This window comes from Sitophilus oryzae, unplaced genomic scaffold (genome assembly GCF_002938485.1).
Source record: "Sitophilus oryzae breed Bouriz unplaced genomic scaffold, Soryzae_2.0 scaffold_172_pilon_pilon, whole genome shotgun sequence".
Taxonomy (NCBI): Eukaryota; Metazoa; Arthropoda; class Insecta; order Coleoptera; family Curculionidae; genus Sitophilus; species Sitophilus oryzae.
This window is the reverse complement of record NW_022146424.1, coordinates 9682895-9700651: the sequence shown is the minus strand read 5'-3', so window position 1 is coordinate 9700651 and position 17757 is coordinate 9682895. Positions and strand designations below refer to the sequence as shown.

The following is a 17757-nucleotide window of genomic DNA, read 5'->3' as shown; positions in this document are numbered from 1 at the left end:
CCGAGGGTACCATTTAAAAATCAAAAGTTGTAGTCATTTCCGGTGAAACAGGAAGTGACCAAAGACAATAATTGAATGCGTCAATCAATCCCAATTTATGTCATACCGGGTGCGTCTCAAAAGTGGCTCACCCCTATAACTTTTTTATTTTTTCAGTTAAAAAAACGAAATTTGCTATGTTAGTATATAACATAAATTAGGATTGATTGACGTATTCAATTGTTTTCTGTCACTTCCTGTTTCATCGTAAATTACTATAACTTTTGATTTTTAAATAGCACCTTCGGTATTTTTTTACTTTATTCTATTAAAAATATCACTCTGAATATAATGACATATCATATGTCAACTTTTGACATTTTTGCATATGGTTTATTTGAAATTATAACTTGCGGTTCGTAACGAAAATTTGACTCGAGATACCAAGTGTATGGTATCAAATTATTCGCAAAAAAATGCTTTTTCCAAATATGCTAATGAGCCACCCTCGTTCCATTTGAAAAAATTGAGATATGATTAAAAATACGATTGAAGCATTTTCTAACTGGCCAGGACAAGACACTAAAAACATTAGACGATCCAATCTATTTTTCCAAGGCTCCTTGATTAAGAATTAGTGTGTTTAACATAGCCATGGCACTCTATATTGAAATTTAAAATACGATTTTTTATTAAGCGAATAATTTTGTAATAACTTTTCGTCCGTACCTGTATAAAACTACTGAGTAAAAAAAAAATTATATTTACGACTTTCTTTACGTGAAAAAGGTCTCTTGGTAAAGATCGCTAGGAGTAATGGTTTTCGAGATATTTGGAATCGAAATTATCAATACCTGTCATCATTGACATAAATTAAACATGTTGTCTAAATAGTTATTAGACTGAAATCATAAATTTGAAATGTTTTTGTGCCAAAAGTTCAACAGAAACTGTTTTATCATCATTTTTTGCAGAAAAATTTATGATTAATTTAAAAAAATAAAAATTTCCCAAATTTATTATTTCAGTGAAATAATTAACTACTCGCAACGTGTTTATTTTTTGTCAATAATGACATGTATTGTCTGTTTCCACCCTAAATATCTTAAGAACGTAGCGATTTGTACAAAGAGATATTTTTTACGTAAAAAGTCACAGAGATGTATATTTTTTCGCTCGGTAGTTTTATACAGGTACGGACAAAAAGTTATTACGCTTCAAAACTGTTAAAATACATGTAGGTGGCGCCCTCTACTAGTAGGAGTCGTATTGGCACCAAAATCAAATTTTTCATGTCAAAAACTCCCAGTCACCAATTTTCATCCAAATGTTGACGTCACTTCAGAAATTATTTAGAAAAAATCGAAATATAAATGAAACTTCTACACCCTGTATCTCTGAAAGGAAACATTTTAGGATATACATTTATACGAACTTTTTTACTTATTTTTATCTGCAGAATATGTTGGCGAAGTTTCCGGAATACAGTTCGGACCACCCTGTATAACATTTTAAACTTGACGAAAAAAATGTCCGTTGCGTTTTTTTATATCTTAGTGTAGTTTCTCAAATCGTCACTGCTCTCATTGGTGAATGTTGATTATGTACTATTTAAAAATTAGAAATTCAAAACTCCATTTCTAAACTTTATTTTAAATTTTGTTTTGAAAAATTTCTATGCATATAAACTTAATAACTTTTTTTGTGATATTTTCAGATGTCTCTGGCAAGCTCTTCCAGCGAACCATCTCCAGAACCACTTTTCGATCTGCAAGACCTCCACGGTCAAGCTGCGCTGCATGTGGCAGCCAGGTTGGGACAAGCTCAAGTTGTAAAGGTACGTGAAGTATTTTTTATACCTCCTAGTCGAATATTCTCTCACATATTCACTATTATAAATAACATTAAAAGTCATATTTCAGAAGATAATTGATTTACTAATTTTAGAAAAAATCTACCCAAGATAAGGCGATAAATTTGAAAAAAAAATTTAAGGCTGACTTAGCAACCCTATTGTGTAAGGTACAGGCCAGTGTTTTTTGATTTTTAGCATATTTAAAGCTTTTCCAGTGAGTTATTTTTTTATTCAAACTTCAGATTGGCTCACTGTTACGAAAAACTCCAAATTAGGTTTTCTGTTTGTTATCGTAATCATTTTTTTACACAGATGGAGACGCACGTGTTAAAAGTATTTTTTTTACAACCACATATGTAATACTGACATTACTGACTTTTAAAAAATTTGAAAGTGTCAAATTATCTACATTTCTTCCCTCTTCCATTTCCCTCACCCATTTTCCTCACTCGGTTTATTCTCGCCTCATTTAATTCAAGCAAGCAAAATATTCTTGTAATATCTTTATTAAGTACTTATCTAACATCAACAAAAATAAACAAGAAGATTAACAATAATAATCGAAGATTTTAATACATTTTATTTATTGAAATTAATGGGGCCAAATTTGACTTATTGTACGCGTTAATCGATATTGTTAAGGGGCCGCCCTGATAATGTGTTTCACTCATTGATGTTTCACTGCTGCAAAAACTTAACTCCTGACTTGTACAAGGTCTTCTAATGTCAACGAAAGAAGGTAAAGAGTTTGAATTGCTACAGGAAGACGATGGCAACGATGTCGTTGACGATATATTTGCAGTTTTAGTTTGGTTGGCTACAGATGCCTCCACATAACCCTCAGCCACAGCACTGGATTTCCATCCCCCTAGACGCTTCAGCTGTAAAATATCCGCTCCGCTATTTACCAGCAACATAGCCGCTGTTCGTCTAAAAGCATGACCTGTGTAGGTTTTCGCATTGGGAAGTTTCAAAAAGCTAGCAATTTTGTACGGAAATTTAGATATAGAATTGTATCCAAAGGGTTGATTTCGAGCTTTTCCTAATCGATATTGAACAAAAAATCTCTCATTTTCAATATCTTTTCGTAACTGTATAAATTCATTATTATTGTTAGTTATCATAGATGATCTGCTCTTATAAGTTTTTGTATCGGGAATTTCTATGCAAATTTTGTTTTCTAAAATATCAGTATGCGTAGTAGCTCATCACTTCGATATGCCCCAGACACACCTACTATAAGCGCAACCTAAAACAATGAAAAGAAATATTTAAAAACAGAAGAAGAAAACATTTACAAAAAACCTTACTTTAACAGGAAGGAATTCTTGAGGTGCTTTCGTGAGAAAATCCTCCAAGTTTTGCCTGGTAAAAATGCTAGCCTTCTTTGGTTTAAAACCTACATTCTGGCGTTTTAAAAAAGCGACGAGTTTGTGATATTTTGTGTGATATGTCTTTTCTTTAATTCTAGCATTGTCATGCTGTACGTAGCCCAAAGAGTGGATGGCTTTTTCTGCCTTGCCATGTCGCTAAAATATGCCATCAAGACTGTCTCCGAAGCAATATTCTTAGCATTTCTTTCGGCACACCATTTTTCGTATACTTTCAATGCTATTTCATATCGCCCCCTACTTTTCTCTGGAAGTAAACTGGCTTCTGCTCTTCTTGCAGCTTCTGTAAGTTCTGGTGGAGTACCAATATTAAAGTAGTCTTCATTATCAGAATTTTCCGACAAAATTCTGGCTTTCATTGTTATATAAATTTGAAAAAGCGAACGAGAAATTCAAAACTGTCACTTAGTTGTTTGTTTTGCTGTTGAAGGTTTGCGCCATAACAACCACTGGTACTGGTAACTATAAATATGGAAATAAACAGAAAACAGAAAACGACAAATTTTCGCATATTTATTTTTTTTTAATAAAATACTGTCCATACTTTTTAATTAATTTAATTTTTTAATTTTTAATTAATGATGTGGTTGTAAATAAAATAGTATACAAACTTCGGAGTATAGTATCCTATATATTTTTTGCTATGAATTTTTAAAATACTATAATGTTGTAAACTATACCTAGTGGTTTTTGCAATATAACCATTTTTAAACACTTTAGTCTATTTTATGTACAGGGTGGGTCAAATTCGACGCTTTTAAATGGAAACACCCTTTTCTATAGGAGATAGACGAAAACTAATATCGGTGTCTGGAGCTCAATTTTCATCAAAAACATGATGGTGAAAACCGCACATCAATATCTGTTACCGTTTCGGAGTTACGGGGTGTTTTTCAAAAATTAGCATTTTTAACAAATCGCTGTAACTTTTTGCTATGGAAAATTTTGTATTTCTATGAAAACATTTCCAAAGCACCTTTTTACGTAGAATTTAATGGTTTAAGTATAATTTTTTTAAAATTAATAATTTAAGAGTTACCAACAGAAAAATTGATTTTTTTGGTACACCCTCTATATTTTTAATTAACTGAAAAGAATTTAAAATTACCTTTCCAAAAATATAGCACACTTGATATTTTGTTATAATCCCCTTCGAAATACAGAATTTTTAAAAGTTCGCCACTTTTAACTAGTAGGCTTTGGACCCCTTATTGATGATATGCCCTTAATGGAACTCGAAAACATATTTTTCCAGCAAGACGACGCACCGCCTCAGATCGCTGAAGTTATCAGCAAATTTTTGCAGCCAATTTCAAGAATAATTGAATAGCTAACCAAGATCCCAGCCGTTGGCCGTCGAGGCTGCCTGATTTAGTGCCCATGGATCTAATCATATGGATATATTTGCGGAAGAATAAAGGTTCCTTATTCTTCCGTATAATCTAGACAAGAATTAGAAATACTTAGCAGTTATGAGAGGGTATCTTTCACCCCCACTGAGTTAATGAATTCCGCGAGAAATGTTCAAAAACGGCACCGTCTGTCCATAACCAAAGACGGTCGATATGTCGAACTCCTGTAGCAAAATCTCATATCATTGGTTTGCTATTTATTTTTATTGTTATTAGATATAGTTTAAATGTATTGATGTTCGTTAAATATATTTTAAATTGTTATAAAATTCTGCATCTGTCATAGCAAATATTATTTTCGTTTTCGTTCGAGAGAAGTTTTAATTGATGCTCACAGCTAGAATTTTTTTGCATTACAGCCGGTGCCGTTCAAAGCCTACTTATTTAAAGCGGGCGAATTTTTATATACTCTATATCTCGAAGAGGAATCGAGCAAAATATCAAGTGTGTTATATTTTTGAAAAGGTAATTTTAAATTATTTTCAATAAATTAAAAATATACAGGGTGTCCCATATAAAAAAATCAAATTTTGTGTTGATAATTCCTAAATTATTAATTTTAAAAAAATTATACTTAAACCATTAAATTTACGTAAAAAGGTGCTTTGGAAATGTTTTCATAAAAATACAAAATTTTCCATAGCAAAAAAGTTACAGCGATTTATTAAAAATGCATATTTTAGAACAACACCCCGTAACTCCGAAACGGTAACAGACATCGATATGCGGTTTTCTCCATCATGTTTTTGACAAAAATTGAGCTCCAGACACCGATATTAGTTTGTCTATATCGTTGTTATACCGATATTGTCTATCTCCTATAGAAAAGGGTGTTTCCATTTAAAAGCGTCGAATTTGACCTACCCTGTACATGCACATTTAAACTTTCCACAAAATTCTATATTCACAATTTGATAGTACGGAGTGTCTCATTTTGGTTGGAACTGAGGCTTACCTTGTTTATTAGTAAATATATAAGACTTTGATTTATATTATGTACTAAAAATTTCAATTTATTTTAACTTTCTCCGTTGACGGACATCATATCCGTTGACGGATTAACATTTTCGGATGAAAAGTTGCGATACATGAAAATGGGCCTTTATTATAACTTTTACCCGGAATCCATTTTTTTATATATTTCAAACAGAAAATATGATATGGAGCTTTTTTAAAACAATGGTTTGCCCTGTGAGTTTGTCTGTGTGTTTTTTAAATCATTGTTTTTAAGCGAACAGTAAAAGTAAAATGGAATTTTACTATTTTAAGTGCGCCCTACAAGAATATTTTGTTAAACAGCTTAAGTAGCTTAATTGGCCTAATTAAAACATAGTTCTTTTACTGAAAAATCGCTAATGCAGATTATATTGTTTTTATTCAAGGCCTCACTACATCGCTGGAACTAACGGACGTTTTATGCGAGATAATTAACAAACATGAATTTATTGCCTATTGTACGTAATATTATGTCAGCGTTTGAGAGTGTGAGTTAGGTTTTTTGTTGTTTGAGTTTTGGTGCCAACAGCTGTGAAAGTGTTATCATTCTATTAAAAGGATTTATTACATCTGTCGAGATTAAACGTTTTATTTTGGCGCACATTTATGAGCATTTAACAATAAATAAAGTATGTAATCAATGTTATTTAGTTTTGTTATAGTTTATCTAGAAAGCGATAAACCTTTTTTTAATTTTTTGATAATTTGAAAAAGTCTTAACTTAAATTGGCTGTAATCTGGAGGAATTCATTTTGTAAAATCTAAAGATTCTTATACCCTACTTTTATTCATTTTTTGTGGTTCTTGAGTGATATACGTATTATTTTTAGCGATTTTGATGGTAAGTTAGGTATTCAGGAAAAGAATAATGGAAATATATGATCTTGATCTCTGAAGTTCTTTCTCTCCAAGTTTGCTTTGTATATAACGACATAAATAATTCTTAGAGGAATTACATTAGATTTACAGTAGAGAACTTTAACATAAAACTGTGCTCGCCCGGTATAATAATATAATAAAATATACAGATTTTATCACCGTAGGAACATGGTCTGGATTTTAACGTGTAAGACAGTGACAGCTTGATGAAAAATCAAATGTATTAAAAAAAGAAAAAATTTGGGCGATCCATTTCTTCTATACGGTATTGCCGGATTTTGCATCAAAATCTCAAACCGTTCAAGTTTTTTTGTTTAAAAAATGTTATATCTAGTGTTGGATCTTTATTTCCCACAATTAGTTACTTATTTTACTAGAGCTGTTATATACGTGTCGCTGGCGAAATTACCGAAACAAACAATCATAGTTGTTAGTTTAGTAACAACAGTCAAAATTGAGAGCTGTTTGAATCTAGTACGAATTTTACTGGCGAGCACTGTTTCTGAACTAAAATCTGAATAAACCAATAAATATTTATTAACTATTGTATTTGTAAAGAGTGACTGCCGGTATTTTATTCCAGGTTTTAAAGTAATGTTATTTCCCGTACTAACCGGCAACACTGTATGCAGCTTTTTATTTTGTCTCTCCGCCTGTCAACTGGTCGTGTATTTATCTCGTCGTATGCATTAAAATATAGACCACGGAAATAAAGTTACCAGGGCTGTATATAAAACATTTTGTTTATCACTTAAACTAAATAATTGACGTTTAATAAAATTAAGACAATTAAAATTAACGAACGCTCAACAGATCGAATAAAATTGACAGTATTTTGGTAACTGGATAGATACTAGGATTTTTACTTATATTGTAGGTTTTGTTGGAATCTGGTGCAAATGCTGACCAAGCTGACATTGACGGTTGGACACCCCTTAGAGCGGCTGCATGGGGCGGGCACACAGAGGTAATGTATTATTTCTTAATGTAAGTGTCATAATGAGAGCTTGCTCGATCAAAATACTTCTGTCATTTTTTTTACATAATCGTGTATGTATACCAGACAGTTTTATGATGCTATTATTGATGTATAGGTAGTGGAAATGCTAGTTAGGCATGGCTGCGCTTTGGATAGCATGGACGCGGAAAATCGGACAGCCTTACGAGCAGCAGCCTGGAGTGGTCATGAAGAAATTGTAAAGGTTCTTTTACAAAACGGAGCTAACGTCAATTTGACAGATCATGAAGTAAGATTTCAGCATTGATATCTATTTAATACTAATGAGATATTACATTTACAAAAATATCTATCATATCCTTCTAACATCATAAATTTTAGGCTAGGAAGCACCACTGGTGTTGCAATACTACAACAAAACTACTTTTATCGTGTTTGTTTAGTTGTAACTACAGTTGAGGGTTGGAACTGTAATTACAACTAAACAGTTGAGGGTTGGATTGGTGTTACAACAGCAAAATAAAACCAAAACTCAAACCATTTTATTATCTATATTATTATTAAAAGAATTTTCAAGAATCTCCATTATAAACTTATGTATAGTGCTAATAATAAATTACAGCAATTCTTAAGTAATCCTAAAGATAAAACACCTCCACTGGAAAAGTAGGGTATTTATGAAATTTCATGTAAAGATTGTAATCTGAAATATATTGGGCAAACTAGATCATTATTAACTAGAATTAAAGAATATAATGTGGCTCAGATATGATATGGTAGGCCATATAAATCATATATAACCATTGTATAGATATTAAATTTAAAATTAATAAAACAAGTCACAAATTACAGGCTATTAGATATGAGAGCGCCAAAATTAATAAATGCAAAGATAATCTGAACTGAGATAATAGTACAATTCCTTCCAGTTTTCTCTTCCTATTACTCTAATATCTGTAATTAATTGTTACTTCTAAGGTCAGTGCCAACTGAGCACCAATATAAACGCTCATTAATATTAGTTTAGTTTTAATCATCTGCTGATGATGCTAACATGGTTAGCGAAACCCGCGTCCAGTGTAAAAGTAAAGCGTTTTGCTGTATTCTGGTGAATTAGTGTTTTATTTTGCTTTAGTTGTATATAAAAATATAATACATTTTGTCTTATTCTTTTAGGGTAGGACAGCGTTGATCGCTGCTGCTTATATGGGCCACAGCGAGATAGTTGACCATCTTCTAGACTATGGAGCTGATATAAACCACGCAGACGCCGATGGAAGGACAGCTCTCTCGGTTGCAGCTCTCTGTGCTCCACGAACCCCAGGTAGAAGTGGTAAAAAGATGCATCTATCTATTAATTCACATATATGAATATGCAAAAAATGCATATATATATATATATAGTTATTTTTATTATATTGAGTTGTTACTTATATATATTGAGTTATTTTTTTAATTAAATACTTACTTTTGCAACACAGTGTATACAATCAGTGCTTTTATTTTTTGCAGGTGTCAGCGTAGTATCTACGCTTTTAGAAAGAGGCGCCACCGTCGATCATAAAGACAAAGAGGGCATGACTCCTTTGCTGGTAGCTTCTTTTGAAGGTCACAAGTAAGTTCAATTAAGATAATTAAATCAATCTATTTTATTAATTAATTTTACAGAGATGTTTGTGAACTTCTTCTGGAAAACGAAGCGGACGTCGATCACTGTGACAACAGTGGTCGGAGTCCGTTGTGGGCGGCTGCCAGCATGGGCCACGCCCCTGTTGTTGCCTTATTGTTGTTCTGGGGCTGTTGTATAGACTCCATGGATTCCGAAGGGCGCACAGTCTTATCTGTAGCAGCTGCGCAAGGTAAGTTTACGGTATTATTTACGTAACTCTTTTATGTATTCATTTTATTTATTTTTATCCACTTAATGCAGTATTATCAACTAGGTCTATAGCTGAAATTCATGAGATTGACAGTTACGATCCAGTTATTTGTAAAGTGGGCAATACTGATATTTCAAAATACGCTATAGCGCGCGGTTGTTGGCGCACTATTGTTTTCATGTCTGTTATTTTATGGAGACAATAAATTTGAAGATGCCGACTTTTCTTTATGAACCCCTGTTCAGTGCACTGAGCTGTTATTTTCATGCCTATTATTTTTTCGAAAGTAACACCTTAACAGCTTTTGCGAACTGTTATTATAAATAACAGTTTTAAAAAGCGATATAGTTACTACACAGTTATTTGTATGTCTATTATTTATCATGTCTGTTATTTTATGGAAATAATAAAATTTACGAGCTTGGTCAAATTTGGCGATGCCGACTTTTCATTATGAATCACCGCTGTCAGTGCACTGTTATTTTCATACCTTATTACTTTTTTGGAAGTAACACAACTGAGGAGCTCTTGCGAACCGTTATTTATAAATAACAGTAGGGCGAGCAGTAGGGGTAAAAATAATAACTGTTACTTATAAATCAGAGTTAAATAAGGGTTGTAAAATAACAATATTACTTTATAAATAACTGTAAATTGGTTATTTATCAAATTATAGCTATATTTATACATCATACCAAATAAATTTTTAATCATGTGATTAAGCTTGACCGACACAGCGTTGCCGACTTTTACATATTTTCATTTAATCAATATTTTAGGAAAAAAAAATGAATTAATTATATATTATTTATATATATATATATATATATATATATATATATATATATATATATATATATATATATATATATATATATATATATATATATATATATATATATATATAAAAGTTTTATAACAGGTGTTTAACTGCTTAGGCATTACACTTCGTACTACAAGCGGTTCTACAAAGAACAATTTTCTACTGCATGGTATGCTAGTAAAAAAAATTAAGCTTAAATTATTACAACACAATTCACTTAAACCGAAAACCCGTAATACAAAACTAAGTGTCAACACGAATCGAAATCTCAGGAAATAAATAAATAAATGTCGCAACTTGACATTGTTTACAGCAAAGCTATTACCTGAATCGCCAGCGGGAAATTTAAATTCTAGTTAGTCAGCCCTACGCCGAATATATCCATGGATGGCAGCAATGAATTTAATAATTGTGCACTCGATGACGTAACTAAAAGTTAATTTGGTATCGATTATATGTATGTATGTGTAAAATAATAGTTTATTAAGTAACAACTTGTTAAAAATATATCTAATTTCTAGAAAATTATAGCATTTTCGAAACCATCTTGTGGTTGAAATATTATAGACAGCTATCAATTTCATGAACTTCAAGGCTAGATATTTGTAAAGCTCAAACTGAAATGCTCACAATAGTGACATCTCATGGAGCATTTCAGATATGTCACAACAGTGACATCTTGTTATCCTTGGATTCCATTTATATATTTTTTAGGTTGTGTGGAAGTAGTACGACAACTTTTAGATAGAGGCCTAGACGAACAACATCGGGACAATTCCGGCTGGACTCCTTTACATTATTCTGCTTTTGAAGGTGGTTGTTTTTTTTCTAGAATCGTTACAATTTATTTAAATCTTTTTTGATCGGTTTTTAGGTCATCTTGACGTATGCGAGTCTCTGTTAGAAGCGGGAGCAAGAATCGACGAAACAGATAACGAAGGCAAGGCACCCTTGGCTTTGGCATCACAAGGAGGTCATACGACCTTAGTAAATTTATTTATAGATAAATATAACGCACCTGTCGACCAAAGACCTCACGATGGCAAAACTGCTTTACGGTAAGTGACAGAATCAAACATTTAGAATTATAATATATTTTGTGAAACTTGCAGCCTAGCTGCTTTGGAAGGGCACTACGATATAGTACAAATTTTACTTTCTAACGGGGCTGATATTGATTCCAAAGACGCAGACGGAAGGAGTACCCTGTATGTGTTGGCTTTGGACAATCGGTTGGCAATGTCCAAGTATTTCATGCAACAAGGAGCGGATGTTGAAACTCGAGACTTGGAGGTAAGACGTTGGATTATTAAATTTTATGTATTGATAGATACATTTTTTTAGGGGCGAACTCCGCTACATGTATCATCTTGGCAAGGTCACACTGAAATGGTCAGTTTACTACTAACCTATGGTAAAGCACAAGTCGACGCTTGTGATTTAGAAAACAGAACGGCTCTACATTCGGCTAGTTGGCAGGGTCACAGTGATATTGTTAAGATTCTTCTCGAATTTGGGGCTCAACCTGACCATACCTGTAATCAAGGAGCCACAGCTTTAGGTATGAATTAGACCATATACGTATAAATAAATATATTCAGCCTAATCTCTAAAAAGTGATGCCCAAACGGTGAAAGAAAAATATGGAATTCTGCATAAGTTTATTTCACCCGGATATTCATTTAATTCGTACATGCCTTACCTGGAGAAGTTTTTATTGGTCGGTGTTTTTAAAGGGAAGTAGTTGACTGATATTTCACCTAACCATCAACTTTATTTATATTTTTATTATTTATAACACATTATCATGGAGTTGGAAAAATATTAAAAAATAGTGGGAAACAATAAACTAAACAAAATTACTCTTTTACGCGCACAAACAAGAAGTAATCCAAACGGAACTAAAACAACGATTAATCGGAGTTTGGCGCTATCGCAGTTCAATCGATATCCGGGTGAAATAGTCTTATGCAGTATTAATATGGAGCTGAGTTATGTTGTCTTTTTCTTACGGCAAGGAAACACAGCACACGGGATTAAATAGGGAACACTGAGTATACTTATTTATATGTATATGAATTAGAAATGCTAAAATATTTTTTGTGTGAATTGTAACTATTAATAATTAACTTATAGGAATAGCTGCGCAGGAGGGTCATGAACAATGCGTAGTAGCCTTACTTGAACACGGTGCCGACCCTAACCATTCCGACGCTTGTGGTAGGAATGCGTTGAGGGTTGCGGCTAAATCGGGACACAGGGGCGTGGTCAGACTGCTGGAGGAATATAGTGCGAGATCTCATAAGATTGCAGCAGCGCACACTAGTAGCAGTGCTAATTCAATTGCCTCTAGTAAGTAATAGTACAAATATTTTTTAAAAACTTATCTGCGATTTTTTTGTCGATTTTGTGTAAATCTCATTTGTATTTACAAAATCATTTTATTATTTACCTAAGTTATTTATGAGTTTGTGTTTAATGTACATTTTTTTCTTCTCTAGCATCAACAGCTGAGACCAAACCATCATCTGCCATTCTCTATCCTGTAGGTGGTGGAGATTGGACTGACCAACAAAGAAGATCAATGGTCTCTCTGGGAAATCACAGTTCTAACTCGAAATCAAGCTCGAATTTGACGGGGTCCAGCCATTCCAGTCGCCACGGTGATAGACAAAGAGATACATCACAAAATGCTCAGGTAATTTAAATAACACTATTATGACGATACTGGCTTTAAGTGCTGTAGGGACTTTTCTTGAGTAAACAAATAAAACTCGTTTCTTAATGTGATTTTTTACAGCCGATGTCGTTTACGCAACAACTACAACAATGCTCGAGGGGCGGAAAGACTCGCCCCCTAAGCAAACTGTTGTCTCCGCTTCAGAGTGAGCCCCAAAGTCCAATATATGCGTCACCTCCACTGAGTCCCGTGCACGATACCTCTAATAATGTCTTCAGTAAGCATTTTGAAGTCAAAATAATTCTAAAATATATTAAGGTCTATATATTTTTTTAACTAGGTGCCATGAATATTTACCAGCCTGTGTTACGACACAATAATTTTGGTAAAGTTTCGGACAACCATTTTGCGCGGGACACCCACATGAGGATAATTCTAGGTAACTCTGGAAACTCGGTTTTCGGGAAAGACAAAAAGCCTGAGGATAAACATGAGAAGGAAACGAATAATTCCAAGCACAGGTAATTTTCTAATTTTAAACACTTTTCAGGTTTTTCCGACATTTGATTTTATTTTTTCAGCAATCAGAAATCGAAACGGAACGGCATAGTGACGAACCCGGCGCTGCGCTTGGTGGCCAACGTGAAAAACGGGCTGGACAGCGCGGCGGCCAATCTGCGCAAGTCCGCCTCTGGAGCGAACCCCGCCTCCAAGACGAACAGTTTCCATTGGCGGAAAGAGACGCCACTGTAGTTTCCGAAAGCGATGACTCGCTTGAATTTTACTAGTCAATCAAATGGTAAGTTAGTCATTAACCCTAGATTAGATTCTTCGAGGTGGCTATCAGCCTGTTCCACTGCGACCTTTTCGGATCTATTGTCGTCCTCTTCTGAGTCTAAGGTTCATTCTAGACTCCTATCCGTTTCAAAAAATCTAGCAACTTGGAGAATGAACCCTTATATAGGTCTTTGTCAATGGCCTATCATTGCCTAGTACAAGGAACTTTTTAAATTCCCAGGTTATCGCACCGACATAAAATGTGTCAATTCCATCAGCTTTAGATGCCTATTTTCTTAGCTTCCAACGCCCTGTTAGTAAACCCACTACAGCTTTGGCTGTCTTTCTATTTGCTTATAAGGTCTGCCGTCATCCGTAACCTGGAATGGGAGTCCTCCAATCGTCTAAGACGCTCGAAAAAGTTCCCCAGAACTTACGACCGACAAAAATCAAAGATTTTCCTTGATTTAAGTAAAAACAATCTTCGGATTGTCACGGGATTTCTAAAGGTGCGTCCAGACCTGACGAGACGAGCGAAATTCCAAATTCGCTAAGTGTGGACGGGTCTCGCGAGAGTCTCGTTGCTATCCGTCCTCTGTCGGTTTTGCGACGGCCGATCAAAGAAAGCTCGCGGCACAGTCTGGATGTGTTTTTGGTTGGCTCGCTCGACTGCGAGATATTAGCTCTGATTTATGAATTTCGACTATTTAAAATTAAATTATCTCAAATTTTTTAAATGGTAAATCGTATGTGTATGTGTATTATCATTTTTTCTGATAGAATTTACAAATTTTGCGTCAGTGATAATTTTTACCGTACCTAAATCCAAGATTTCTTGAAACAAATTGAATTATTACAAAATCTACTAATCTATGCAAAAAATACCGAATTGTACGTAGAATCTAATAATAAAATGAAAAATGGTGAATTACCATTAAAAAATATATGTTATATCAGCAACACTTCAAATACCTTGTATACCCCACAGTCGTTTTAAAATCTGCTTCTTAACCTTCCCTATAACTTTTTATTTAACATTTTGTGCTAAAAAACGTTAAAAAATATATTTTATAAAAGACGTCGTGTCTCGAAACAAATGAAGGGTTAAAGGGGAAAACAGCCAAAAGGGAAAAAACCGACGATGAATAAAATACGACGAACCAAATACCATGTTAAAGATACAAAAACCTATTACTGTATGCGTTATTATTTGACCATCGTTTGTTATATTCAATTACAATTTAATATGTGTTTGGGTTACTTTCACTATGATCCAACTCGCTTGTCTCGCTCTCGTCTTGCTCGTGTCTCGCTCTTGCCTCGCTCTCGTCTCGTCAGGTCTGGACGCACCTTAACAGGACACTATCTCCTCAACGAACGCCTAAGTAGGCTGAAGCCGACGAACAACGGCGAAAGCAGATTCTGTGGGGAAAATGGAGAAACACAAGAACACCTTATCACTGAGTGCGCCGAGACGACGACCGTTCGTGCCATGAACTTCGGTACGCCTGATGTCGAAGATGGAGAGCTGGCGTCTGTGGAGCCGTCTCAGATACTGGCTTTTGTTAAAGCCCTGAGACTGTATGATGAGTTATAACTCGTTATATCTCAAGAAAGGGGAACACAATAGATTTCGCGGGATAAGATCGCGGTGATTAACTCCCCCTCCTAAACATTCTACATTCTACAAGGTCTGCCGTGAATTATAGCGAATGTTCTACTATGAACTGTTTTGCCTGTCTCTAGAATGGTGAATTTCTCCACCGTTCTAGAGATTTGGTTTGGTTTCCACCCACTCTTGTGTGGTCATTATAGTAATTGCTTTTGCAACGCCCCTATGGCATATAAAACAGTATTAGACTGCAAATACTGCAAATTAATTAATATATTTTTTTGTTTCAGGATTTTTATCTCAAAAAACAAAAATAAGAAAACTAAATACTGCTAACAGCACCCACCTAGTCTTAATTATCAAAGAAAAAGTATAGACTTCTGAATTTATTACGTTGTAAGTAGGTTTTACTCTCTAATTTCCTTTTCCGTTGTGAACACACGACCCGGAAGGATTCGCTCTCGGCCTAAGGTCCAACGACGGATGACAGACGACAACAGACAGAGATATATACTTTTTTGGTTAATTCAACTTTAGTATTGTGATAGAACGGATGCGTAGTTTGTAATATTTAAGCGATCAGTTTTTAGGTAGTAATTAATCCTAGTTACGACAGAGTTTTTTCGTTTATTGAACAAAACGAAGGAATACAGAGGTCTCTAATTTATTTTACTAAATATTAATCGGCGAATTTTTAGAACTAGTTTTGAGGCAGTTGATTTTTAAGGAAATAATTTGTGAGTTAAATAGTATTTTTCTCTCAATAAAATACAATCGGGAGATATGGCAACGATGTGCGGTATTAAAAAGGCGTTATTTTGACAGTTAAAGCGTCTTAATAAACTTTTACGCGCTAATAGCGTTACCGTGTGCCGCTATTTACGTAGAGAAACCGTGCGGTATTTTGACATTTCGAAAACGTTATTTTGTCAATCCAGATATTGTATTTATTGAAAACATATAAATAAATGTTAATTCACTTAAAATATACTTTTATTTTAAATATTTCAATTAGTTGAATATATTATTTAAGATTTAATATGTCTTATCAGAAAATTATAAATGGCTTGGATTTAAGCTTGATTTTCATACGTTCGTTATTCGTTGATACTGTTACGTTTTTCGTCGGTTCCGTGTGGATAGAAAGTCACAATTTATTTAAACACTATTTATTTAACACTAATTAACAAAAAAACAATAACGATAATAGACTTATAGAACTATTTACAAACGATTTATAACTAAGAATTTATTTTGAATTTTCGCGCGTCAACTGCACTGGTATATTTATAACTGCCCCCTGTAGGCCACGGCCGCCGGCTTTTATACCGGCAGGTAAAGAACTCTAGAATTGTCCATAGATCGTTAGGTGCGTAGAGAAGGTTTTCGAATGTTCTCGTATGTACTCGTTCTTTAATAGCTTTTGCTACGCTCTCCTGACCAAAGTGCGGGCCGTCTGACTGTCGGTAGGCTACTGCGGTTCACCACTGCACATTTGTACAGGGTATCCCATTTTCGGGTGTTTGATGGGCTTTCTCTTTATGAGTAGAGATACAATGATGCGATTTTCACATTACTTTGCTACTTTTTTATGAAATTAAATATGCTACACATTATGTTTGTACTAGCCTCCTTAGTTCCTGAAATAGAGGGCGAATTTGTGATGCGCAGTAGTAAACAGATGTAGAATACAGATGTGATGCACAGTAGTGAACGCAACGAGTACCGGCAGTCAGATGGACCGCAATCTCTTCGGGAGAGCATAGCAAAAGATATATTAAAGAACCAGCTTTCTTCAAATCTATGGACTATGAGTAAAACTATATTCATTATAGTTAACTATATTCTATGGACTATAAGTAAAACATGGAAATGAAAATATAAAATGACACCAATCACAATCAAATCGTATATCCGATAAACGGAGGCATGAAAATGCAATAAATATAAAAACTGCGTAATTTTCTAGCCAAATTTTCAAGCTTTATTCTTTAAGAACCTTATTAACTGCCTCAATAACTGTTTCTAATTGAGTTTAAATTTGAAAAAAAGCGTAAAAATTAATTTATCGTTAATAGAATAAGTTTTTATTTGGTTTGATATCTAACAAATTTACTTTTGACATACCATTCAACTGTACACGAAATCTCTGACAATAATTCATAACAATGAAATCAAGAGGCTTTTAGAATAATATAAAGATCTTTTAACTGTTTTTCATTGATCAGATGCATGAAAAAAAATCTGGTGAAAATATCTCTCTATCACAAGGATGGTATGTGAAAAGTTAACCTTATTTTAACGTTTTGACAGTACAGATCTCAAGAGTGTAACGAAATATTTTTGTATTTCCAATATAAGTTAAGGTAAGAAGTGTTCGAATTTTTCTCGGCTTAAGGTTAATAATATATTCTTAATTATATTTTCTTTTTCGATGCGGACTGATTTTCGAACGTAAATTAATTTTCCAATAATTTATCACATTTTCTGTTGTCTTCTACTAATTTATTTTATA

At 33.8% G+C, this 17757-nt stretch overlaps 1 protein-coding gene across 3 annotated transcripts in view; it reads left to right on the top strand.

Moving 5' to 3' along the window:
• The window catches only part of LOC115881474 (ankyrin repeat domain-containing protein 50-like), a 36626-nt gene extending 20279 nt beyond the window's left edge, over positions 1-16347 (top strand). For 2 of the 3 annotated variants that reach the window (XM_030898957.1, XM_030898955.1), the window contains 16 exons: positions 1697-1816; positions 7390-7479; positions 7607-7759; positions 8647-8803; positions 8983-9085; positions 9139-9329; positions 10888-10986; positions 11048-11231; positions 11286-11466; positions 11518-11734; positions 12310-12525; positions 12675-12871; positions 12974-13130; positions 13194-13374; positions 13435-13652; positions 15533-16347. In XM_030898957.1, the coding sequence (XP_030754817.1) occupies positions 1697-1816; positions 7390-7479; positions 7607-7759; positions 8647-8803; positions 8983-9085; positions 9139-9329; positions 10888-10986; positions 11048-11231; positions 11286-11466; positions 11518-11734; positions 12310-12525; positions 12675-12871; positions 12974-13130; positions 13194-13374; positions 13435-13606 (2418 nt within the window). In that variant the 3' untranslated portion in view covers positions 13607-13652; positions 15533-16347. The remainder of the gene's footprint in view (positions 1-1696; positions 1817-7389; positions 7480-7606; positions 7760-8646; positions 8804-8982; positions 9086-9138; positions 9330-10887; positions 10987-11047; positions 11232-11285; positions 11467-11517; positions 11735-12309; positions 12526-12674; positions 12872-12973; positions 13131-13193; positions 13375-13434; positions 13653-15532) is intronic. The other variant, XM_030898956.1, reaches the window with a different exon arrangement.
• The last annotated feature ends 1410 nt before the right edge of the window (positions 16348-17757 follow it).